Source organism: Rhopilema esculentum, chromosome 16 (assembly GCF_057945365.1).
Source record: "Rhopilema esculentum isolate cy_ngs chromosome 16, ASM5794536v1, whole genome shotgun sequence".
Classification (NCBI taxonomy): domain Eukaryota; kingdom Metazoa; phylum Cnidaria; class Scyphozoa; order Rhizostomeae; family Rhizostomatidae; genus Rhopilema; species Rhopilema esculentum.
Window position 1 is genome coordinate 7,413,389 of NC_142830.1, and position 20,142 is coordinate 7,433,530.

Genomic DNA, 20,142 nt, shown 5'->3' on the forward strand with positions numbered 1-20,142 from the left:
AATTAGGATTTCGCCATTTGCCTGATATTTTTGGTTTACGCAACATGTTTGTCCCATTAATCCCTGTTTAGCAAATCTAACCCCGTGGGACTTGATTAAATTTGTCTCCATCGAGCTGCATTAACTCTTCACGAGAGCACTTGATCTTACCTTTAAGATATTTTTTTCAGAATCGTCATTATACCATGTTCTTTTGTTCCTTAGCAGCGGGTTTTCACTAGAATTCTAGAATTCCAGTTAAAGCTTTCATCCTATTTGGACTATTTTTGAATAGGACAGGGGAAGTTTTGCCAAATTCCTGGTATTGCAGTCATTTTTTGATCACGTTTTTCTAGTAGCTAGATGCAGGTAACAATAGCATCTTAGGGTTTCTTTGTATAGGGCTGGGGGTAAACAGGTAGGTTTTTTCTGTCTTTATACTCCAAAAAAAGTCTATAAAATGTGATGGAAATGAATAGACTCCTTAAATTCCAGAAAAGTTGATTAATTGACCAATTGAGACAAATGAAGAAGACGGTTCTTGTTTTATGGGGAATGACTGCCAAACTTTGTGACTTGTGATAAACAAAAAGGAAGCCTTAACCCCAGACTCCTTTAGTTGTCTGCGTGTAAATCACAATTTAGTGGTCTGCGTGTAATCACTTCTGCTCTACATTTCATCTATAAGTGATGCCAAAAAATTTCAGCATAACGCAATTGATACATTGCTTAAACTCAATGATGTACGATGGTGTTGTATCAAAATTCACAATTAACCTAGCACGGTTTCATAATTCCACTTAAACTAAAGTTAATTTGATGAAATTGTCGTGGCTCTTAGCTTGGGGTCTTACTTAAGACTTAGTAGTCCTTAAATAGTTAGGAATCGTAATTAGTTTAGAATTTTTTATATTATGTTTTTAAACCAAAATTATTGTTATCTTATATCGATATAGATCATGTTCATAAGAACAAAATCATTGTAATCACCTCTTAATAAAACAATGAGAGGGCACCCAGTCTCACATATGCACACTGATCAGCAGATTGTGGACGATGGTCGCCAACATGATGTACACATATATGCATACAGTACAATCGTAGAGTACAATGCAATCCACGTATGCAAAGTAACACCCTCAAACTTCATTGATATATGGTACTTTTGCACGCAAAAAACCTACAAAACCACCATTATAGTACACATTTGTACAGGTACATAGCACAAGTTCCCCTATTGCGTCACCTTATGTTGATCCTAATGGAAAGTTTCACACAATCACATGAAGGGCCTCAGATAGAATTTCGCCAAACTGAAGACTTTTTTACAAAATTTGTTGATATGGGTCTTAAACTTGCCCTTGCCATCCCCCCCCCCCCCACCCAGCGGAGCTCTTTATAGAATTGCTATAATGGGACACGGCTGTGAAAATAAGACGATATTGAAAATCAGATTGAGCATTTTTTATACTGTTCATCATAGTTATACAATACAGTATCAATAGCGAACTTAATGCAGGATCAAAGTGTTCGTTAGTTAGATGGGGACGCACCGTGAACTTAAGGGCAGTAGGAAAGAAAAAACCAATGGTCTTCTTTTTTGGGGACCAATAGTCTTCTTTTTTTTTAAATTATAAAAAAGCCATTGAGAAAAATGGATAAAATTTCTAGATTTCTAGATGGGTGTAATTTGCATATAGTTGCATCTAGGGCACCCCAGCTGAGCAGTTAATTATCAAAAGTGCCAAGGGCTAAAGGGAAGTTGAGCCCCGTTATTAATGACAAAAACTGGGACTCTGTGCTCTTTTCATTGCAGTACATCCCTGGCAGAACCTCTACCCCCTTTGACGTCTTCTAACGCTTCTATAGCTTACTTCTAACCCTTCCGTTTTCAAGCGAAAACAGCAGCAATTTGCCCCTGACAGAAGAATTTGCATTTTTTCAAGAATAGATAACTCCTTTACTTTTAAGGATCGATTCAAAATTTTTTCGCTATAAACATTTTTTTTACATTTTATTTTTTTCTCTGTCTTGTGAGATTGGTGTTGGGTGATTTCTAAGGTCAAGACTTTAGCGAAACGGTGTTCAGAGTGCTTATCAGTGTATAAAGAGATCAAAGAATTACTTTCTGTAGACAATAGAATTTGTTTGCTAGAAACGGTTTATAGGATCGCTCCAAATCTGTGTGAATCAGAAATATCCTCGGTAAAGAAAGTCGAATAATAATCTAATTAAATTGACTTTGTAGAAGTTGACTCAAGCGTACCGCGAACATTGTTAGGCATACTGTACCGTCAAGGCCTGGCTGGCTGAAGACTGATTTTCTAACTGATAATTCTGCCCGTTATAAATTTCACGTGTAAAGCGGAGGCTATTAAAATGCAGGTCCGGTATCTCAAGTGAATCATGTGCAGGGTGTTCTATGCATCTTCAACAGTGCTTGTCTTCAATCAAGTAAATACCAGTGGCTGCTGTATATTGTTATTCAAGACTAGAGGTATCAGTATTTAGAAATATTACGCTGAAGATTGAGTGATTTAACGTAAAGCTCGTAGATGGCCAAATTCTGTTACGGTGAAGTCCCACATCACGTGAGTGCTAATTTTTTACATGTTTACGTTGTTTATGTTTGTTAGCATATCCTCTTCCCAAATAGTTTAATCTCAGCTATTCCATTTGCAATGCCTTTCAGTGAACGTGCTGGCCTCTTGTGAGTTTGAATGGCATTTTTTCCGTTGTAACAATTGACCTTGCCATGAGTTCGGTATTCTTTGTCTGCGTTTTGTGCCGTCTGTGATTATATGGTAGCACAGAAAGGCAATTTAAGGTACACAGCTATTATTGAAATGTAAGAAGTACAGTCGATAATAACTATTGAGAATTAGTGTCGTTGATAATAACAGATTTTGTATTTGGGATTCTAGCTACGAAAGCTTTTTTTTATTGTCTGAATTGAAGATGGGTTGATTTACCTATCACTTTTAGATCAAGGTGTTTTACTGCTCTATGCAAACCAAGCTGGCATGCACGTAAATCATCAAGAACTTCGCAATAAGTAACAGCTTTGTGACAGTTTTGTTTTAAATTCTAAAAGTGTACCATTTTGATCCCAATGATACCACCAAACTCAAATTTGAACTTATTCTTTTTTACCACATTTTTGTACCATTGCAACATTATTGGTACAGAACTTTCTCGATTCATAATGAATAGGCAGTGAAATTGCTGTTTCTGAACTAAACAGTTTATTGAAAGGATAGACTGAACCACTAAACCTCTCTTGATTCTTCAGAGCCTGTAAAAATGAGCACCATATACATGCATCCCATATTCCTTTGTCAAAAATCTTCTGGCCAAAAAATATTTCTTTACTTTTTCCATTGATAGCCTCATTTTCCTTATAATGTTCCATTAAAAGATTTCTTTCTTTATCTCATTTTTCTTTATTGATACGTCACTATGACTATAACAAAGCCTCAACCTTATCACAGCAACGATGAATAACGTTGTTGGTTTTTCCTCGAACATTGTTTCTCAATAGTACACACGAGTATCCCTCTATCTCTATTGTTAAACCAGAAATTGACACTCTCTTTCGCTGTGTCTCTTTAGTTTACAACACTTTTTTACCGTCGATTGTCCTTCATTTAGTTCCGTCGCCCTGCTTTTTTCAAAGCCCTCCTCGTGCCTACGTCATACGAGGCTGTTTGAGCGTTCAAGTGGTGAGTCTTCGACCTAAGGAAAGGATAGACTGACCACTGCATTAATTTTGACGTAATTCAGAATTTTTTTTGCATTGATTCAGGTCTCAATCGTGCTTATCTCCAATAAATATTTCAAAATGCGAGCGTTTGCCCTGAGTTCAAATCTGAACTCAAATCTCACTGCTTTGGTTGCCCTTTAGCACCATGTTAAACTTTTGTGTTCTCTATCACATGAAACACTTCTCTTTGTTAGTTGTGTTTGGGGTTTGTCTCTCTCTCTCTTTGTAAAAGCCTTGTGTCTTCCTGACCCAGTTCATCTTGTTGCCTACAAAATCGACACGAAGGATAATTGACAAATGACATACCCTTGTCGCTACGATTTTAGATAAGCCATAAACAAATTGGAAATTTTTCAAAATTTTAGTTACATGATGAACCTCTCGAACAATCCATGTTATTCGTGTTATTTTGATAGAGGTGTCACAATCCCCTTAGGCACCGACGTAGAAAAGCATATGGAAAGTGGGGAGGAAATAGATGGCACATTAGACAAAAAGTGAAACTACCGTAAGGTTCAAAACGGGAGGGACGTGCTCTCTGTGCTCCCACTTTCTTGCACCAAATGCTTGCACCAATGCCCTTGGGAAGGTCAGTATCAGGTTTTACATTGGTGTGTTTGTTCGTGGCAACCAAGTTAGTTTCAATGTACACCTCTTTTATTGTCCACGTACTTTCTACCGTTTTACTTCATATGCCCACTAACTGGTCGAAAAAATCTTCAAAACTATTCCCAGTTGAACCCAATTTTTATCTTCTCCTCAGTTTTTGTGAGCGAATTCCATAAACCTGAATAAAAGCCGTTTGATTATTTTGTCATTAACTTACAAATACTTTAAATTCGAATCGTCTTTGGTTATCAATGTATTCTAAACTACTAGACTACAATGCCCTGTTTAATTATGTTGTGGTGTTTGGCCGGTGCTCTTATAGTTCTAGAATTGTTTTCAGAAAATTTGAATAGTATTAGCAACGTCAGAAAAGCAGCTTTGCACCATTAGTTAACAATGGTTGCAGATTGGTTTATCCATAAACTTATTGATGCTAAAATTGCTTATGTTAGGGGATAAGCAGATTACGAATACTAGTGCTGCTTATTTTGTTTTCAAAATTAGATGTTGCTTGCAGATAGTATTTCACCACACACTGACGAAAGTTGACTCCATAACTATACCTGCCTGAGGAAGGTTTGTTGGTAGGTTAGTTGATTTCAATGGTGATGACTTGATTGATGCCATTGATCTGCAGCGGAGAACAATTACCTTGTAACTAGAAATGTGTTATTATTTGTCTACCTGTAAATCATCGACTTTCAACTCGTTGCTACATCTCTGCCTTCTTCCCGGATATTGGCAATGTGATGACGTCATCAAAATAATTCTCGAATTTTTCACTTTTGGCTATATAACTCGAATGACCGTTATGAATATGTTGAAAATTGACTGAGACATGGCCATTGGAAGGAATGGGTTTTGCTAATGGATTACTGTGCTTTGGCCAAGCTCATTCATTAAAACGAATACCAAAATGCCATACAGTGATTTGACAGGGAAAGATCTTATGCTTGCGTGGCCATACCTCATGCAGTTTGCAACATATTAACTGGATTGTGCACAAACAGCAACATTTCATGGTGTTTTTTCAAGTTATGGGGTCAGAATTGAATATGCATATGCTAGAAGTCTAGTTGTATCTACTCTTTATTGTTTATGCTTGTACAGTTTTTCAATTTAACGTCAACATGTTTCGTTGGCTCTTTTTAAAGTCTTAGAGTTTAACAGGTCTAGATTTCATGAAATTCGAGCTCAAATATTTTCGTGAGGGAAATAGCAAGAGTATTTTACAATAAAATGTTCCTTTAATATAGAGATGGTTTCAACGATTTCTTCAAAAGAATTCCATTCAATATCTGGTTACAAAGCATGATAGCGATGATTTCCAACTATTTATCGTATTAGGATATTGATGCTATTTTAAAATGTTTCACAATGCTCAGACTGGTTTTAAAAGAATTTTTAAAATTTTTGCAGTACATGGGAATGAGTAAAGTTTCCCCAATTACCGCTACTCATTTGCTTTTACTGGAAGAAAATCTAGCTTTTATGGTGATTTTCAGTGAATCATTAGTGAAGTAGTGCGTTGTTTTACTTGTTTGTAAATATTTGCGAGAATTTTGATGTTTGCTCGACTTTTTAAAACCGTTTTTGGGAAATTCCTAGAACAAAATTCATGATAGACAGTGTCTACGGGGATTTCCGGCCTTTATTAGAGAAACGTCTTATTGAGATAGGAGAGCGTGTTTTTGGAGAGAATTGTCGTTTTTTTGAGTTAAAGTATCAAATCGCACATAACGTCCCTGTCTTTTATTAGTTTTTAAAATCAAGGTTAAGAGGAGTTCAGAAACACGTCACAAGCCATTTATAATGTCATGCCAATATTTTTTCACTTTGCTGCAAAATATCAAAATAACTAAAATGGTTTCCTGAAAATTCGTATGTATGTGTTTTAATTCATTTTTTCGTTGGTTGGCTTTTGGCTTTCAGTTTTTATTATACACGCATTTAGCAATTTTTGGCTGCTATTTCGCTTGACATGACATGATCTTCAAATTAGAGGTTCATAAAGTTGTGTTCTCCCAGTTGCTAACAACACAAATTGCTGGAAAGTGTTGGGGTCTTTGCCCTCTAGTCCCGTTCTTGACATGGCCCCTGTGAGGGGAAGGAAAAAGATTCAAAGAAATAACCTATAGTGTGTTTCAGAATCTCTAGTTAGTTTCTAATTTAAGATTTTAGGTGCTTCTCATCAACGATTACCCTTGCATTAACATTTGAAACCCTTCCGTTCTGCTTTGTCTTCGTTTAAAAGGGTAGCTATTTGGTTCCATTTCCAAATCCTGCTTGTTTTCTTTTTATTATTGGGAACGTTTTTTCTTATTGCTATTCAGTTAAGTGTGCCCCGAATGAAAAAGCATTTCACTTCACTGTAGGTTATATCTTCAGAATCTTTTGCACTTGAAACTAAAACACGATCAGCCATTTTCTTCAATTTTGTTCAAGTGTAGTTTTCTCCATGTAACCACCGTACATTACATGGGCATTGTTCACCTAGAGAATGCTTTTAGAGAGCAACGTTGCCTGTGTTCTTTCTTTCACACATCCAATATCGAGCAACTGCACAAATGAACATAAAGAAGGGGTGGGATTTCGGTTAATATGCACAATATCGGTTTATTTCAAACGATTCTTGTGAATCTGATGTTATTTCAAAAGAAGTCCATTAATATTCGAATCTCATTGAAATCTAAGTCTAAGTTCTCTCTAAGAAAAAATAAGGCCTAATATACAACTTTTGTCCACAATCGAAGATGTAATTTTTATAGTTGTTGCTCTTTCTTTCCATTCTCAAAGATGATCATGTCCAAGGCCAATCTGCTTAGTCTATTGCGAATTCACACAAACAAAACTGCTGACGTTAGTTATATCCAATTATGCAATTTAGTAAGCCCAATTAGTTGTTTCAAATTAAAATCTTGTTCAATCATGAGCTGCTCCGTCATCACTCAGCAAATGATATTACCTAACGACAAATAGACAACGTGACGTCACGAAGCAAAAAAATCCTCTGCACAATCTACGGATAAAGTTCAATAGATTTCTTTATTTCGTTAGTAGAACAACCTGTTACAACCATTAGCAAAGAAAGCACTCAATCGAAGTTGTCTCTTTCTCCTTTTGTTGATGAAATCAGAACATTGAACTCAAGTTTGAGAATCGCAGTTTTGTTACTTGTGATAATACAGCTAGTGAATCAAACATAGTTGCCGAAAGTGGCTTTTAAACAGTTCTCGAGCACCTGTGGGCTTTTGGGTAGTCGGAGTAAACGTTATTATGTAAAAGGGAATTTTTGGTGTAGGCTGTTGCTCTGAAACTGTCATGATATTTCAATCGGTGTATTCATACAGATCTATAGGCCTATGCTTCTATATCTGGGCATCATGGTAACATTCTCTCTCACAACTTCTTTATGAGAAGCATTTTAAATCCTTTTACAATGCCTGTGTGTATTATTCGTTCGCTTATTATAATGCCGGTCCAGCAAATTGCCGTATAGTAGAGGTGTTGTACTGTGCAGCTCACATTCATATTTCTGTTTTAAAGTGGTTTCTCTACTAAAGAATCTTGCACGCTTTCTTTTCTGTTTGACAAGCACTGCATACAGTTTCAGAATCCTGTTAACTAACCAAGTAGAAGTAGGAATGTAGGCAGTACAAATCTACCGTTGTCTAGAATGGGTGAATGAACGCTTCCTCGTGGCCAGAGGCTATATAATTGTTCTTTTTATGTTCGTTGTCGGTCCAGCAAGAATAGTTTTTTAGAGTAAGTGTAATTTAGTTTAGATAAAGACAATCTCGTGACCAAAAGATATGTTTGTTAATTGAATCAAAGTAACTGGTTACGTGAACAGCAGGTCATTTTGCTTTTACAATTCTTCGCATTGAATTGTTTTAGCTTTGACACGAAGAAAAAGCTCTTGAACAAGACCTAAATCTAGTTATCGTCTCTAATAAATCTAAGAGTCTCCGAAAGAACACTGTCTCGATAACGGTTTTGAATGCTTACTCGTTTCACCGTGAAGTGAGACGAGGAAATCATTTTTGAAAGTTCCAGCTTGGTTTTTAATTGTCTCTTGAAGGTTTTTTCTCAGAATTCGTGATGTTAAGGTAGGATCTGCCCAATTTATATCAAGACTCATCTTTCTACCAACTGTCAATTCAATATCGTAATGTATTCCGCAAAACCAACGGAAATTGCTCAACGCTTGGCATTCATGCTCGTATGGTTTGATCTTGTGTCTATTCTATTAATTAGTAGTCACTATTGCTAACCAGATCAGACAGGAAAAATTGTCATCCTTCCTTGAATACTGAGTCAAACCTGCACAGTAGACGCAAAGAGACATGATGTTTGCTTTGTTTTTTATGAAGTGCATTGATGATGTGTCTTGTGCGTGTGCTTGCATTTCTTTTCTTTTTAACGACCTTCATTTTGTTTCTAGTCATATGAGTGCCGAGTTAGCTAATTATAGGATGTATGTTTAGCCCATCCTTGCATAGTCAAAGCGTGAATACGCTGGGCGATCACGTGAAAATTGTCTATAGCCCATGTAGAAATCTAGAACAATTCGAAAAGTGCTTTGAATTTAGACTTTGCAAATAATTTTTTTTTATTATTTCATGTTATTACAAGTATTACGAGGGAATGAACAGCAAGCAATGACTTTTGAATTCAAGCTTATTGAATACCAAGGGAATTGGTTATCAGTAATATCTAATATTTGAGGGTTCCAGCTTTAAAATGACTTTAGTCTTTGTCTGTAGCTGTCTCTCATCCCATATTGGTTTCTTCATAAGAGACATTTGTCCTTTTTGTACAATGTTGCATTGAGCAGTACTTAGATTGTGCTTTTCTAATAAGATAATTCAATGATGAAAATTAAGGTTTGACGTCTGGCCATGTGTTTCTCTCTGTTAATATGGAACAGCAATTCATTTTGATCGATGACGACGTCTTTTAGATAAAGTTCACTTGGGCAGACGGTGGCCGATTGTCAATTTTAAGCTTTCCATAATCACGACCTAGCGATTTCTTTAGGAAAAAGTTGGTACACTACTAGATTTTTCAGGGCATTAAAAACAGTATTCATATTAGTTGGCTGTTTTTCCATAAAATAGTCCGGGATTTTGCCTTGCCGGTTGCTCAGGAAACATAAAACTTCAAAACATAGCTTCATAAAAAAACAAGGAAAGTTTCCGGCGCTCACCTTTGAAGGAATGACGTTTGTCTAAATATTTCTTGGGAAAAAATTAGGAATCCTCACTTCAAAAAACCAAAAGGTTTTTGATCTATCAAAATTCGGAACAAGTTTGCATCCCTGTGAATTTCAAGGCTAGGTTATATCTAAAGAGTGAGTTTCCCAGATTTCGTCGTTTCTTGCTATCATGTCTAATTACTACCAACGTTGTACCGTTTTTATGTAGCTTGTTTCCTTTGTCTTTAATAATTACTTCACAGTTAAAAAAGATGCAGTTTTAGCTGTGTTGACCATTATATGAAATAGCAGCGTTAACGTCTTAGAAGTGACAATGGAGAATTTCTGCTTAAAAATGTCTTAAACAATTTTCGAAATTCTTTGTCTGATGAAGTTAGCCAGAAATCCGTAAAAAACTGAATATTCCTTTAAAATCGTGGATTTCTGAAGAAAGGTGCCAAAAACAGGATATAATTGTGAACAAAGTTATTTAGACTTTGTTATAACTTGTGCATAAGAAGCAGTGGACACATTGCAATCGATTTGGAAATAAGCCAAGCTATTTCTGCGATGAGAGTAACCAGTAGTCCTTATCTCTCGTGGAGCATTTGCGGTAAACAGTAACTTGACAATGATTGTATGAGCAAATCATAGGTCAGCCATCGTAACGTTATGTTACCACTAAAGGTTTCGTTGAAAGGACAATGTCTCCATTGAGATCATTCTGTATATATGTATTCCTTTCATCTTTGATGCTGCTATTTTTAAAAGCCTGTGAAGAGGTAGTTTCCAAAGAACGTTGATAAACGTATACTGATATCGCTAAGCGCAATTGATTAGCTTCTGAAGAACGAAGGTGGATTAAAAGTAAAACAGAGACAGTTTTTGGTCAATGCAGGTAGACTGTTTTCTCCTCTCTTTCTCTTCCGTGAAAAAAGTTTAGGTGTTGTATATTCTGTTTCGTGGTTTCTTGATAACGTCATGAAAGACAACCGGCTGTACGGGGCGCTACAGAGAGATTTTATTCTTTAGACCTTTTAAAACTGTCTCTAGTTGTTGGTCCTTTTTTGAAAGGCTGATATAATCATCTTTGTCAAGTTGCAAATATGCAAGTTAGATTTAGTTTCCTGAGATCTCAATTCGCCCAAATTTCATAACCTTTTTGTCTTTCGGTGATTTAAAAACTTGTTCCTATTTCTCAAATCAATATCAGCGGGGATTCTTGTATGATGCTATGCTCTTGTATTGTCGCTGTCACCTCATGATGACATTGACTTTTGGCATATACCTTTAAAGAATCGATATGATCATGAGTATAATTTGATGTGTTCTGTTGACGTCTGTTTTGATATCTTCTTGGCATCGATAGAGTTTACAGTTATCCAATATTAAAATTTATCAGAGTATTACTTTAGGATGAAACTCACATTTTAGTCAAGAATGGTTTATCGCCGATAAAGTTGCTAGGCGCTACTGCAAGCTCATATTGCGCGCTGATTGGTTCATTTCAAGATTGTTTGATAGCACATTTTTATGGCTCAGCTGCGAGAACAGTGACTACCTTAGTAGCGTTTTGTTTAGATATTCAGAATACAGGTCATTAAATAACTGCATAATATTTTGATTGTCGTTCCGTGTAAACTAGTACTGTCCGACAATTGATATCCTTAAACACCAGCCAGCTTTAGTAATTATTTTAGGGCCCAGTTTCGGCGAAATACTGCCAGAAGTCCCTTTTTGGTTAAATAAAATCAAAGCTTGGAAAACGAGACGAATCAGGTATTATCTAACATGTGAAAAGATCTCTCTCTCTCTCTCTCTGTGAAAGGAACAATCTTGGCCTTCTCTAAGCCCTGAACCTAAACAAATCGATTTGGTGATCCACAAGCTTTTTGCGATTCCATTTCATGTGCGTTGTTTAATATGCATTTCAATGGCGCATAGAAGATAGGAGGGGCACGAAAGATTCAGAGAACCAACAGCCAGAGAAAGATCCTCGAACGCTATTAATTGAAAAAAAAATAAGCTAGCAGTATTCTGCAATTTAGAAGGTGGCTTCTTATTTCACCTGTACTGTGAACCTCGTAAAGGTGATGCATCAACAGTAGCCATTGTTGAGTTAAGAGCAACTTCAAAAGACCGTGGTGGTTGGTCCCTGTGTACATCTCTAATAATCCAACTAAAGCCATGTTAGCATAGTTTAGTGGCTTTGAAGTGAAACAGTCAATGGCTTGAAGTCCTATTGTATCGTTATACTCTCTGTATCAATGTAAAACATTGTTGGTTATAGTCTTATATCAGCCTGCAATTGTTGAATAAACAGTTTAGACCGTGATGACGCAAAACTAGTGATAAGAGAGCCTGAAAAGCTGTTTTTGAAGCGGACCCATGCTTTGTATATTTTTCTTTTTTTTTGTGTCCTATAAAGACTTCGATGAAAGTTATTTCCGTTTTAATTGCCTTTTCATATATTTATATTATGTTGTTGTTTTTATCACTACTTCAAGGTTGTGGTTTTTAATAGATTTTCAGGAAGACGTAATTTATAAAACAAATACCCCAGGCAATCACATGGTTCATTTGTAAAATTTTCTTGGTTTTATTTGCTATTTGCCAGTAATGTCCCGGAAGTGTCTAGCTCTTTTGCGTGATTGAATAAGCAACAAGACACGGGAACAGGTTAAAACATATGAACTTCAAATAAATTTAAAGAGAGAAAATCGGACTAGCAAGTAGAATTTAAGGAGTTCTGGTTAATCGAAACAAAAAGTTAGGTTTTGCTGAAGACCAAAAGTAATATAATGCATGGTTTTGTTTAATTTATAAATATATAAAGATCTTATTGATAGTATTAATACTTATTCATATTAATCGAAAAGAAAGGTCATGCTTCAGTTCGGGTCAGAAATTGTTGTTAAGACTCATGAAAACTCGTGAAAACTCTCAACGACTATAACATGAAAAGATATGAAGCAACATTACCAGATAGAAGCAGGAGAAAATTCGTTTGTCTGTGCTCAAAAGACGAAACAGTAACATTTTATGTAGGTTGCGTAACTGCTTTACTGATGTAGTGAACTTTTGAACGGAATGTTTGTATCTGGTTGTCTTTAATTGTTATCAGTTATACACAGGGTCCACGCCACGAATTTGAAATTGGGGGGGGGGCAAGGTCTTTTCCCCTTTTACTGCAGCTTTAAAACTACTTGTTTCGCACAAAAAATGAAGGGGCCATGGCTACCCCAGCACACCGGTGGCGTGTCACAATGTTAAAAATGTTCATCCCTTAATCGAATAAATCCAGGCTGCCATGAATTTAATCAAACAACGTACGACCTACATCCTGGTGATTGTTGGCATTAATTTCCTGAAAGTTTTGTCATTTGGGTTCTAAATACTTTGTTACTGGGAAAGTTAAAAGAAAGGCTGTGAAGTAACTGTATCTAACCATGACCTTGAAAAATAGTTCTAAACAGCTATGAATCTTATGTTTTGCTCCGGAAACAATCCTGACTTTACTTGACGTTTACTTATTTTATGGCAAATCTTATTGCTTTATTTTTCCTTATGCCTTTATTTGTTGAAAGATTTGTTCATTTTTCAAATGCCTAGCCCTGATAACCCTTTTTTGCTGTAAATTTCCAAGTAAAAGAATCTCACTAATGTTTCGCTGCCATCCTCTTTCCTTCTCTCACATCGATAAGCTCACAAATATCTTGGTAGTGCTATGTTTCAGGAGCCGAATCAGTAGGTCTCGCAGCGTCAGCCGCACAACATTCTACCTTTCAGTCTGCTAGGCTGTTTATTACTCGCCTCGACAAGCCCGCATTTCCAGAATGACTGCCACGAAAATCGTCTCAAGATTTAGACCTCGAAATGACAGAAATGCCACCTAGAACTTCCTGCTTATCTGTCGTTTGAGTGGAAAGACCGTTATAAGACTGAAAGCTATCAATGAAAAACTGTTCAATTCCTGAAAATTGAGATCGAATGTACAGGATAATTACGAAAAGAAATTACCCCATGACTAAGCACTTAAGCCCGTTAGTTGGCGGACTAGTAGATGAGAGTCTCTGTCTGATAGGTCAAAATTTTACTTCTTTATAAAAATTGTAATGGATAACTGACCAGCTTCACTCAGATTTTTATCACCCTAATCAGCTGACAATTAAGAAAAAACCGCTATGGATAAAACGGTTTTGTGCCATATCAACAATCTATAATGACATGTATTGTCCAAGTTTTATGATTTATGCAAACGATAACCACTCGATCACACTTTGTTCCCGTCACTAACACTCTGCCGTTCGTGGTATAAAGCTGCTACCTAACTGATCCAGAAAAGGAAGAGGCGCTCTTTTCCTCAATAAACAGCTGTTGTAGATATAAAGTGACACTGACCGAGGTCAAGCGACTTTGAGTGCCTAAACTGCATCTTAAGAAGCTTTTTGCTGAATGAAACTTGTTATCAGGTAATTATGGGATTTTCTAGAATAAATGATATCGTTTATGAAGTTAGTATTTTGTTTTTAAAGGCTGTTAGAGTATGTTCACAGAGAGTATGTTAACAGGCTTGTTTGTGTTGAACTTTGGTTCTTTGTGATTGCTATTTGGGACCTCTTAGTTTGATATAAAAGATAGTTATTTGTTCCTGCAATATTTTATGCTTCAACTCGATATACGAGAAGGTAATTAGTGCAACCGAGTTATTATATTGATTTGCAGTAGAAATAAACTATTTTTGACAGAAATGAGTTGTGCCGCTGACGAGATCATCAACATATAAAGTCTTGACATGTTCGTACTTAAGCGACAAGTCTTTATACTGTTGCGTCACAATGTAATTTTCGTTTTGACTTACGTTTCTTATGTGAAGTTCAAGTCAGCGGAGTGAATGGTATTATTCCTATCCCATTAATTGCTACTATCATTTCCTTTTTCACGGAATGCGGGGTTGACGAGATCACATTTAGATTCACATTCATTTGGCTTCAAGCTTTTTCTAAATAACTTTGTCGTTGATTGATATTTTTAGTTTCTTTTATCTATATTGCAATTCGATCCCTCTTCTCTTTGTTCTGGTGCTTGTTTTTCTGTCGGTCTGTTTTCTTTGGAAAAGGTCATTCTTTCGTGTGATATGTTTTGCTTCGTAAAATCGCCAGCCGTTACCAACGAGAGTATCTGTTGCCAAAGTAAGGTTTTATGCTAGGTTTTTTAATCAATTTGGCAGGGAATACTTTTTTCCAGGAATTTTGTGAAAATAATCACAAAGAATTTCGCATTAAATAAGTTTAGAGTCAAAATAATGGACGTATAAACTTAGACAAAAACAGATAAACAAGTAAAATGCGAAAGAATGACGGAAGAAATGACCAAAATTAGGGAGAAAAAAGGAGGTGGTGGAAAAACATGTAAATACTCTAAAAACAAAGAATAAAAGATCGAACAAATAAGCAAATGAAGAATCAAGGGATCAAATAAATAACAACAAGCAAAAGAATGAATAGTATAATTTATATATACAACATATAATTTATTAGGAAGAGGGAATTTGACTTTGAAGAGGATAAAGAATCACCGTGGAAGCAACGAAACCGACAAATTAATGAGTCAAAGAAGAATAAGTAGGCAATAACTGAAACCAGAAACAAAGTAAACAAACTCGCTAACGAGCAAAAAAACGCCAGTCGATAGTAAAAGTATAAATTAATGAGCTGATCAAAGCACAGATATCATATTTATTCAAACAATGGTCATCTCGGCAGTGAAATTAAGACAGGTGAACAAATTATAGTAAGCAAATTAAACACGAGAAAAATAGAAAGTCATGAAGGAACAAATATAAACATAAATATTGGCAAGTTGACTATGCAGCAAGCATAGAAGCATGATACAGGACAGCTTAATTAACTTATCGCTTAAATGGATCAGAAAAACCAGTGCCCCAGGTTTACAATGTAGTTTTTGTATTTGTACAAGTGGGAAAAGATGGGTGCATTGTTTATTTGATCAATTAACATTGAACGTATGTTGCATTTCAAAATTCTATTACCTTGCTTTTTACCACAGTTAGTGTGTGCCAATAAACGTCAAACGTAGTCCAAAATTTACTCGTTCTTATCCCCTTCGACCTTATCATAGTAGCAATTCTTTCATAAAGCCTTTATTTTTAATCAAGCACAATAAGTTTCGTATCTTCTGCTTCCAACAGTTAAAATGCATTTATGCAGCGTGACCAACAGGTGATTTTTTTCGCCACTATGCAATTTAATGCAAAACTATTTAATTTATTTCTGTCTGGACTTTTTATGACTCTGAGAATTTTAAATTTTAGAGCTGCACAGTTTGAGCACACTATCTTGATAACGGATTATGGAGCTGAAGTTCTTACTATTGACAAGGTAAGTGTACACTTTCATCATTTCCTGTCTCGCTGTACATGACCAAAGCAAAGAAAGCTGGCTATGTGCGCATGACCGATTACCGTTGCTACACTACCGTTATACCTTATTTTGGTTTGTAGCAGAGTCGTCCTCCACCCAATGCCCCTTTTTCGTCTAGAGGCATGGAGGTGATTTTGAAGGCGGCTTCGGCAGAATTGAACCAGTATGATGAGTCACTGCTAAGCATAATTAGGACACAAACACTCCAATGGTCTTGTCTGGATAGCCTCTTTACAATGGCTAACAGTAATTTTGTCGATGCTCATTTAGAGTGAAGTGTAGTTTGTATGTTTCTGTTTCTTTCATTTCGTGTGTTTTTAGACTGAGTACATCAATGACTGGTACTCTTGTAGGCTTCCTCGATCGCACCAGGTTCAGATCTTATTTGATACGTGAATGCTTTTGTCGTTTAATGTAACTCTTATCGTTGACGGGGAAAAAGTGACTGTTCATCACAATAGATCGGCAAGATTAAGCAACAGTTTTTTAGTTTAGTTAATGCGTTGAAGATAATCTGACATTTCCCAAGCCTCCTTCATTATTGTCAATAATTAATGTCTAATTCTGATAATGTCTAGTTCTGATAAAAATCTTTTTTTTGTCATAAAAGAGCTTCCCTTTCCTAAGCGCATAGCGCTGTATCTATAAATCTTTGCCATGGAAGATTCTTTTATCTTCCAGCTTTACTCCAGATTACAAATTCCTTGCATACATGTTCGATTAATTTGACAAAATCTGATTTCCTGTTTTTGGCTGAATTGACTGCCGTAATGTCGCTTTTGGGGCGAAATGCTTCAGAATACTTTTACTTTTTGTCAGAACGTTAACGATAAGTTTCACTGATCATAGCATTAGAAGTTTTAAAGCAACAACAATGATGATTGTATTCTGTTCTTGTTTCTACGACAGAATAAGAAATCGGTAGTGTGGATAATGGCGTTCTTCATACCTGAGGCTATGGAATATGGCTTTATTTTCAGTTTTCTCGTCCTTCATGTCACCGAATCCTGTATTTTATGAAAGCATATTTATAACCACCGCCCTTGTCATCTTTGTTGTCATCTTCAAAGTAATTCTGTTTACCTCTAATTCCACTGTCGTTCCAACACTCTTCCAGTTTCCCTTTAAATGATACCATTAACGAAAGTTTTCAAAACTGATTTAGTTACCACTCTAGAAATAGCCTGCCAGTATATCTTTTTGTGCCAGTGTTTTTACATACCACTTCCTATATACGTCTACGTACCATTCAGCTCCGTCCCTTTAAAGTTTATTTTTCACACAGAAATCGCCATTCCACTGGCTAGATTCTCATTTCTCCTCGCTTCAACTCAGGCAAATTTTTTTTGTTCTCTTGAAGTTTGCTGCTGCTGATTCTAGAGCTTTCAGTGGAATTCGCTTCAAAGTGTAGCCTAAATTCTAAACCTTACTGCCAAGTGAACATGACTGTGATAAATTTGAATTATAAAGTTTTGCTTCTTCGTTTGCTGTAATGCGTTTCAAATTGGATTCCTTTCAAGAATCTATGCTATTTCGTTTTACACACCTACTGCTCAGCCCCTGGTTTCTTACTTACAAGCATTGCTAGTGAGTCGGGAGTACCGAAATTTTGTAACTCGTTTGCATATTTTCCATTTTTGAATAAAAATTGTGTGTTTTATGATTTAAGTCCAGGCAAACATCTCCACTGTATTTGGTAAGCCAAAAAGAAATTTTTTGTTTTTATTAGCCTTTTCCCCTTATCTTGAATCTCATGTTTTACATTATGCAGCAATCAAATATACATTTTACATCATTAGATTTGGGCTTGGTGACGTGGATTTTTCGGTGGAACCGGTTATATGGCAGGCAAATATTGCGACTGCTAGGAAAATTCAAAATTAAGAGTTGAAGGCCTATGAACTAAGACCTGATTCCTGTTATTACCATATTAAAAGAGATTAGATTTTAAATTTCCCTCTCTGTTCTTTTCGCTGATTTTTACCTGCTGAGTATCTTTGAACGAAATTCGGCTTTAAGAGAGATATGTCACGGATCAGCTGCCTTTCCTGCTTGAGATGCAGATGGCTTCTACCAAAGAATCTTTTTGTTAATGTAAAACTACCAGAAACTAATGATTTTTATCTTAAGTTACTTAAGGTATTCGTGCTTCTAAAGATATTTTATTGAATACTTTACACGGTGCTATTTTGAATATGTTATCTGCCAGACATCTTAATCATATCTTTCTGAAAATTTGCCAAAACTTTTCAAACTTCTGATTGAAACGATTTGCCTCCTAATAGTTGGTTTAAAGAAACTTCAAAAACTTACTTGAGATAGCAGGCAGGTATTCTTCTACGACTGGTACAGCCCTTCGAGCATTTCTGTATGTCACCGTGACGTGCATAGCGTCTCATCATAACCATTATTTATTTGCTTTCTAAGCTAGCATCAACAGCCAACCATTTCGCAAAGAACGTCCTACATCATAGATCCCTGACGCCTCCGTTGTCGTCAAAACCGCCACCGTCACCGCCATTACAGTTTCCATGAAAGGCTACCACCTTCGCAGCACAAAACCCTTTGCTGCAGTACTCGTCAAATCTAACATGATGAATTTTTCCTCATAACATGGCTTACCTATATCACCAACAGCAACAACAAACGCAAAGCCACTGCTTTCAGTCGTCAATGAAGCTAAAGAACTTCAGCTATCGTCACAATACCTTTCCTCGTTTTTAATCAATTTGTTTCTTAGCACCTCCAGAAAACGCTGTTATTAGTTGCCACCATAGTAACGCTCTAACAAAGTTACTTCAACATAGCACAATAATTAACGCCGTTACAATCACCGTCACGATTGCTGACATCAGGTCAGCTACAAAGTTACTTTGAATTACTACGACTTACCATCACAAATTACTGTCAGCTATCATCTGCAACCAAAAGCGACCAACAGCTATTGCATCATCAGCCCTGTGTATGTTTTTAAATATGTTGCATATCAAATAGCAAAAAGTCAACCAACGGTGTGAGCAAGATATTTTCACAAATAAGCTTGCTTGTAAAAGAAAGAAAGCTTGCTTGTAACAGCCAAAATGTCCACTCATGCTAGTGTCCACTCATAACCTGGAACTGACCTTCTATCCTTGAACCCATCTGCTGGTGATTGAACTTTGTGGAGACAAATGTGATGCTCAATTCGCAACAAGGGGATAAGGCAATCGATGATAATGATGATGATGATGATTTCTGATAAATTGTATAGGTCCTTTCATTGCTACTAATTTTCCTTAAGTCTTGCTTGTCCACTCTAGTATGTTACTCGTGATATCAAGGTAAATACGATTTATGACCATTGAATCCGAGTGGATCAGAGCAGATTTTTTTGTAGAGAGTGATTCGACTTTGTTGTCTTCACGTTTAAAAAATCATCGCTTGCCGTTGCATACAAAAAGGAGCTTAATTTTGTCGTTGATCAACTACCATCTTCAAACAATTTTTGCCCTGCTATCAGAGTATATTTTTACCGTGCCCAAACGTTTTATTATTTTCATTAACGAGTTGTTGTGAAATTATGAAAGGTATTGCCAACCTTGACAAAGCTATGGAGAACAAGACTAGCTAAAGACTAATGTTTGTGGAAGGACAACAATCTTCCAAAACATTTTTGGAACGTGGTGAACATTGTAGTTGATTCAGTAAAAATTCGTTTCTCCAATTCTTCATATTACATGTCATTATCTGGCCCGATTTATTTGGTCATCTATAAGACGAAAATTTTGAGTTATTAGTGATTGCCTGTCTTTTTTTATTTAAATGAAGTCCTTATGCTATGTTTTTACTGCATATGTCTTCATATGCACTGTGCTATGCACATGAAATGCTTTTGTTGTGTCTTCAACGCTTTTAGAAATTGCACAGCATGAAGATTAGTTTACACCGGCCTAGCGATGCTTTCCTTAAATCTTTGTATTACTTCTTCAACTTCTTCAAGGACATTCATGCTTCGGTTTTCGTTTTTTTAAGTTTATTGTTATGCAAGCCCTGAAATAAATCAACTTTTAGAATGGACAATCCCATAAATCCTTATTCTTTAGTAGAAAGCTGTTTTTTAGTATGATCGATTTTGTTTTGTCAAAACTCAAGTTAATGGGTTGCCCTGCTGG

At 36.1% G+C, this 20,142-nt stretch overlaps 1 protein-coding gene and 1 long non-coding RNA gene across 3 annotated transcripts in view; one reads left to right on the forward strand and one right to left on the reverse strand.

The window, feature by feature from the left end:
* The window catches only part of LOC135682744 (methionine aminopeptidase 1D, mitochondrial), a 51,749-nt gene that overhangs the window by 13,298 nt on the left and 18,309 nt on the right, over positions 1-20,142 (forward strand). For both annotated transcript variants that reach the window (XR_016144702.1, XM_065197760.2), the window contains exon 9: positions 15,883-15,949. Coding sequence is in view for 1 of the 2 variants with exons in the window: in XM_065197760.2 (XP_065053832.2) it covers positions 15,883-15,949 (67 nt within the window). In the remaining variant the exon portion in view is untranslated. The remainder of the gene's footprint in view (positions 1-15,882; positions 15,950-20,142) is intronic.
* On the reverse strand, positions 1,388-19,993 carry LOC148958255 (uncharacterized). Its single transcript, XR_016144703.1, has 2 exons — positions 18,305-19,993; positions 1,388-4,008 (listed from the first exon to the last, which is right to left on the reverse strand). It is a non-coding gene; the product is annotated as an uncharacterized LOC148958255 (long non-coding RNA).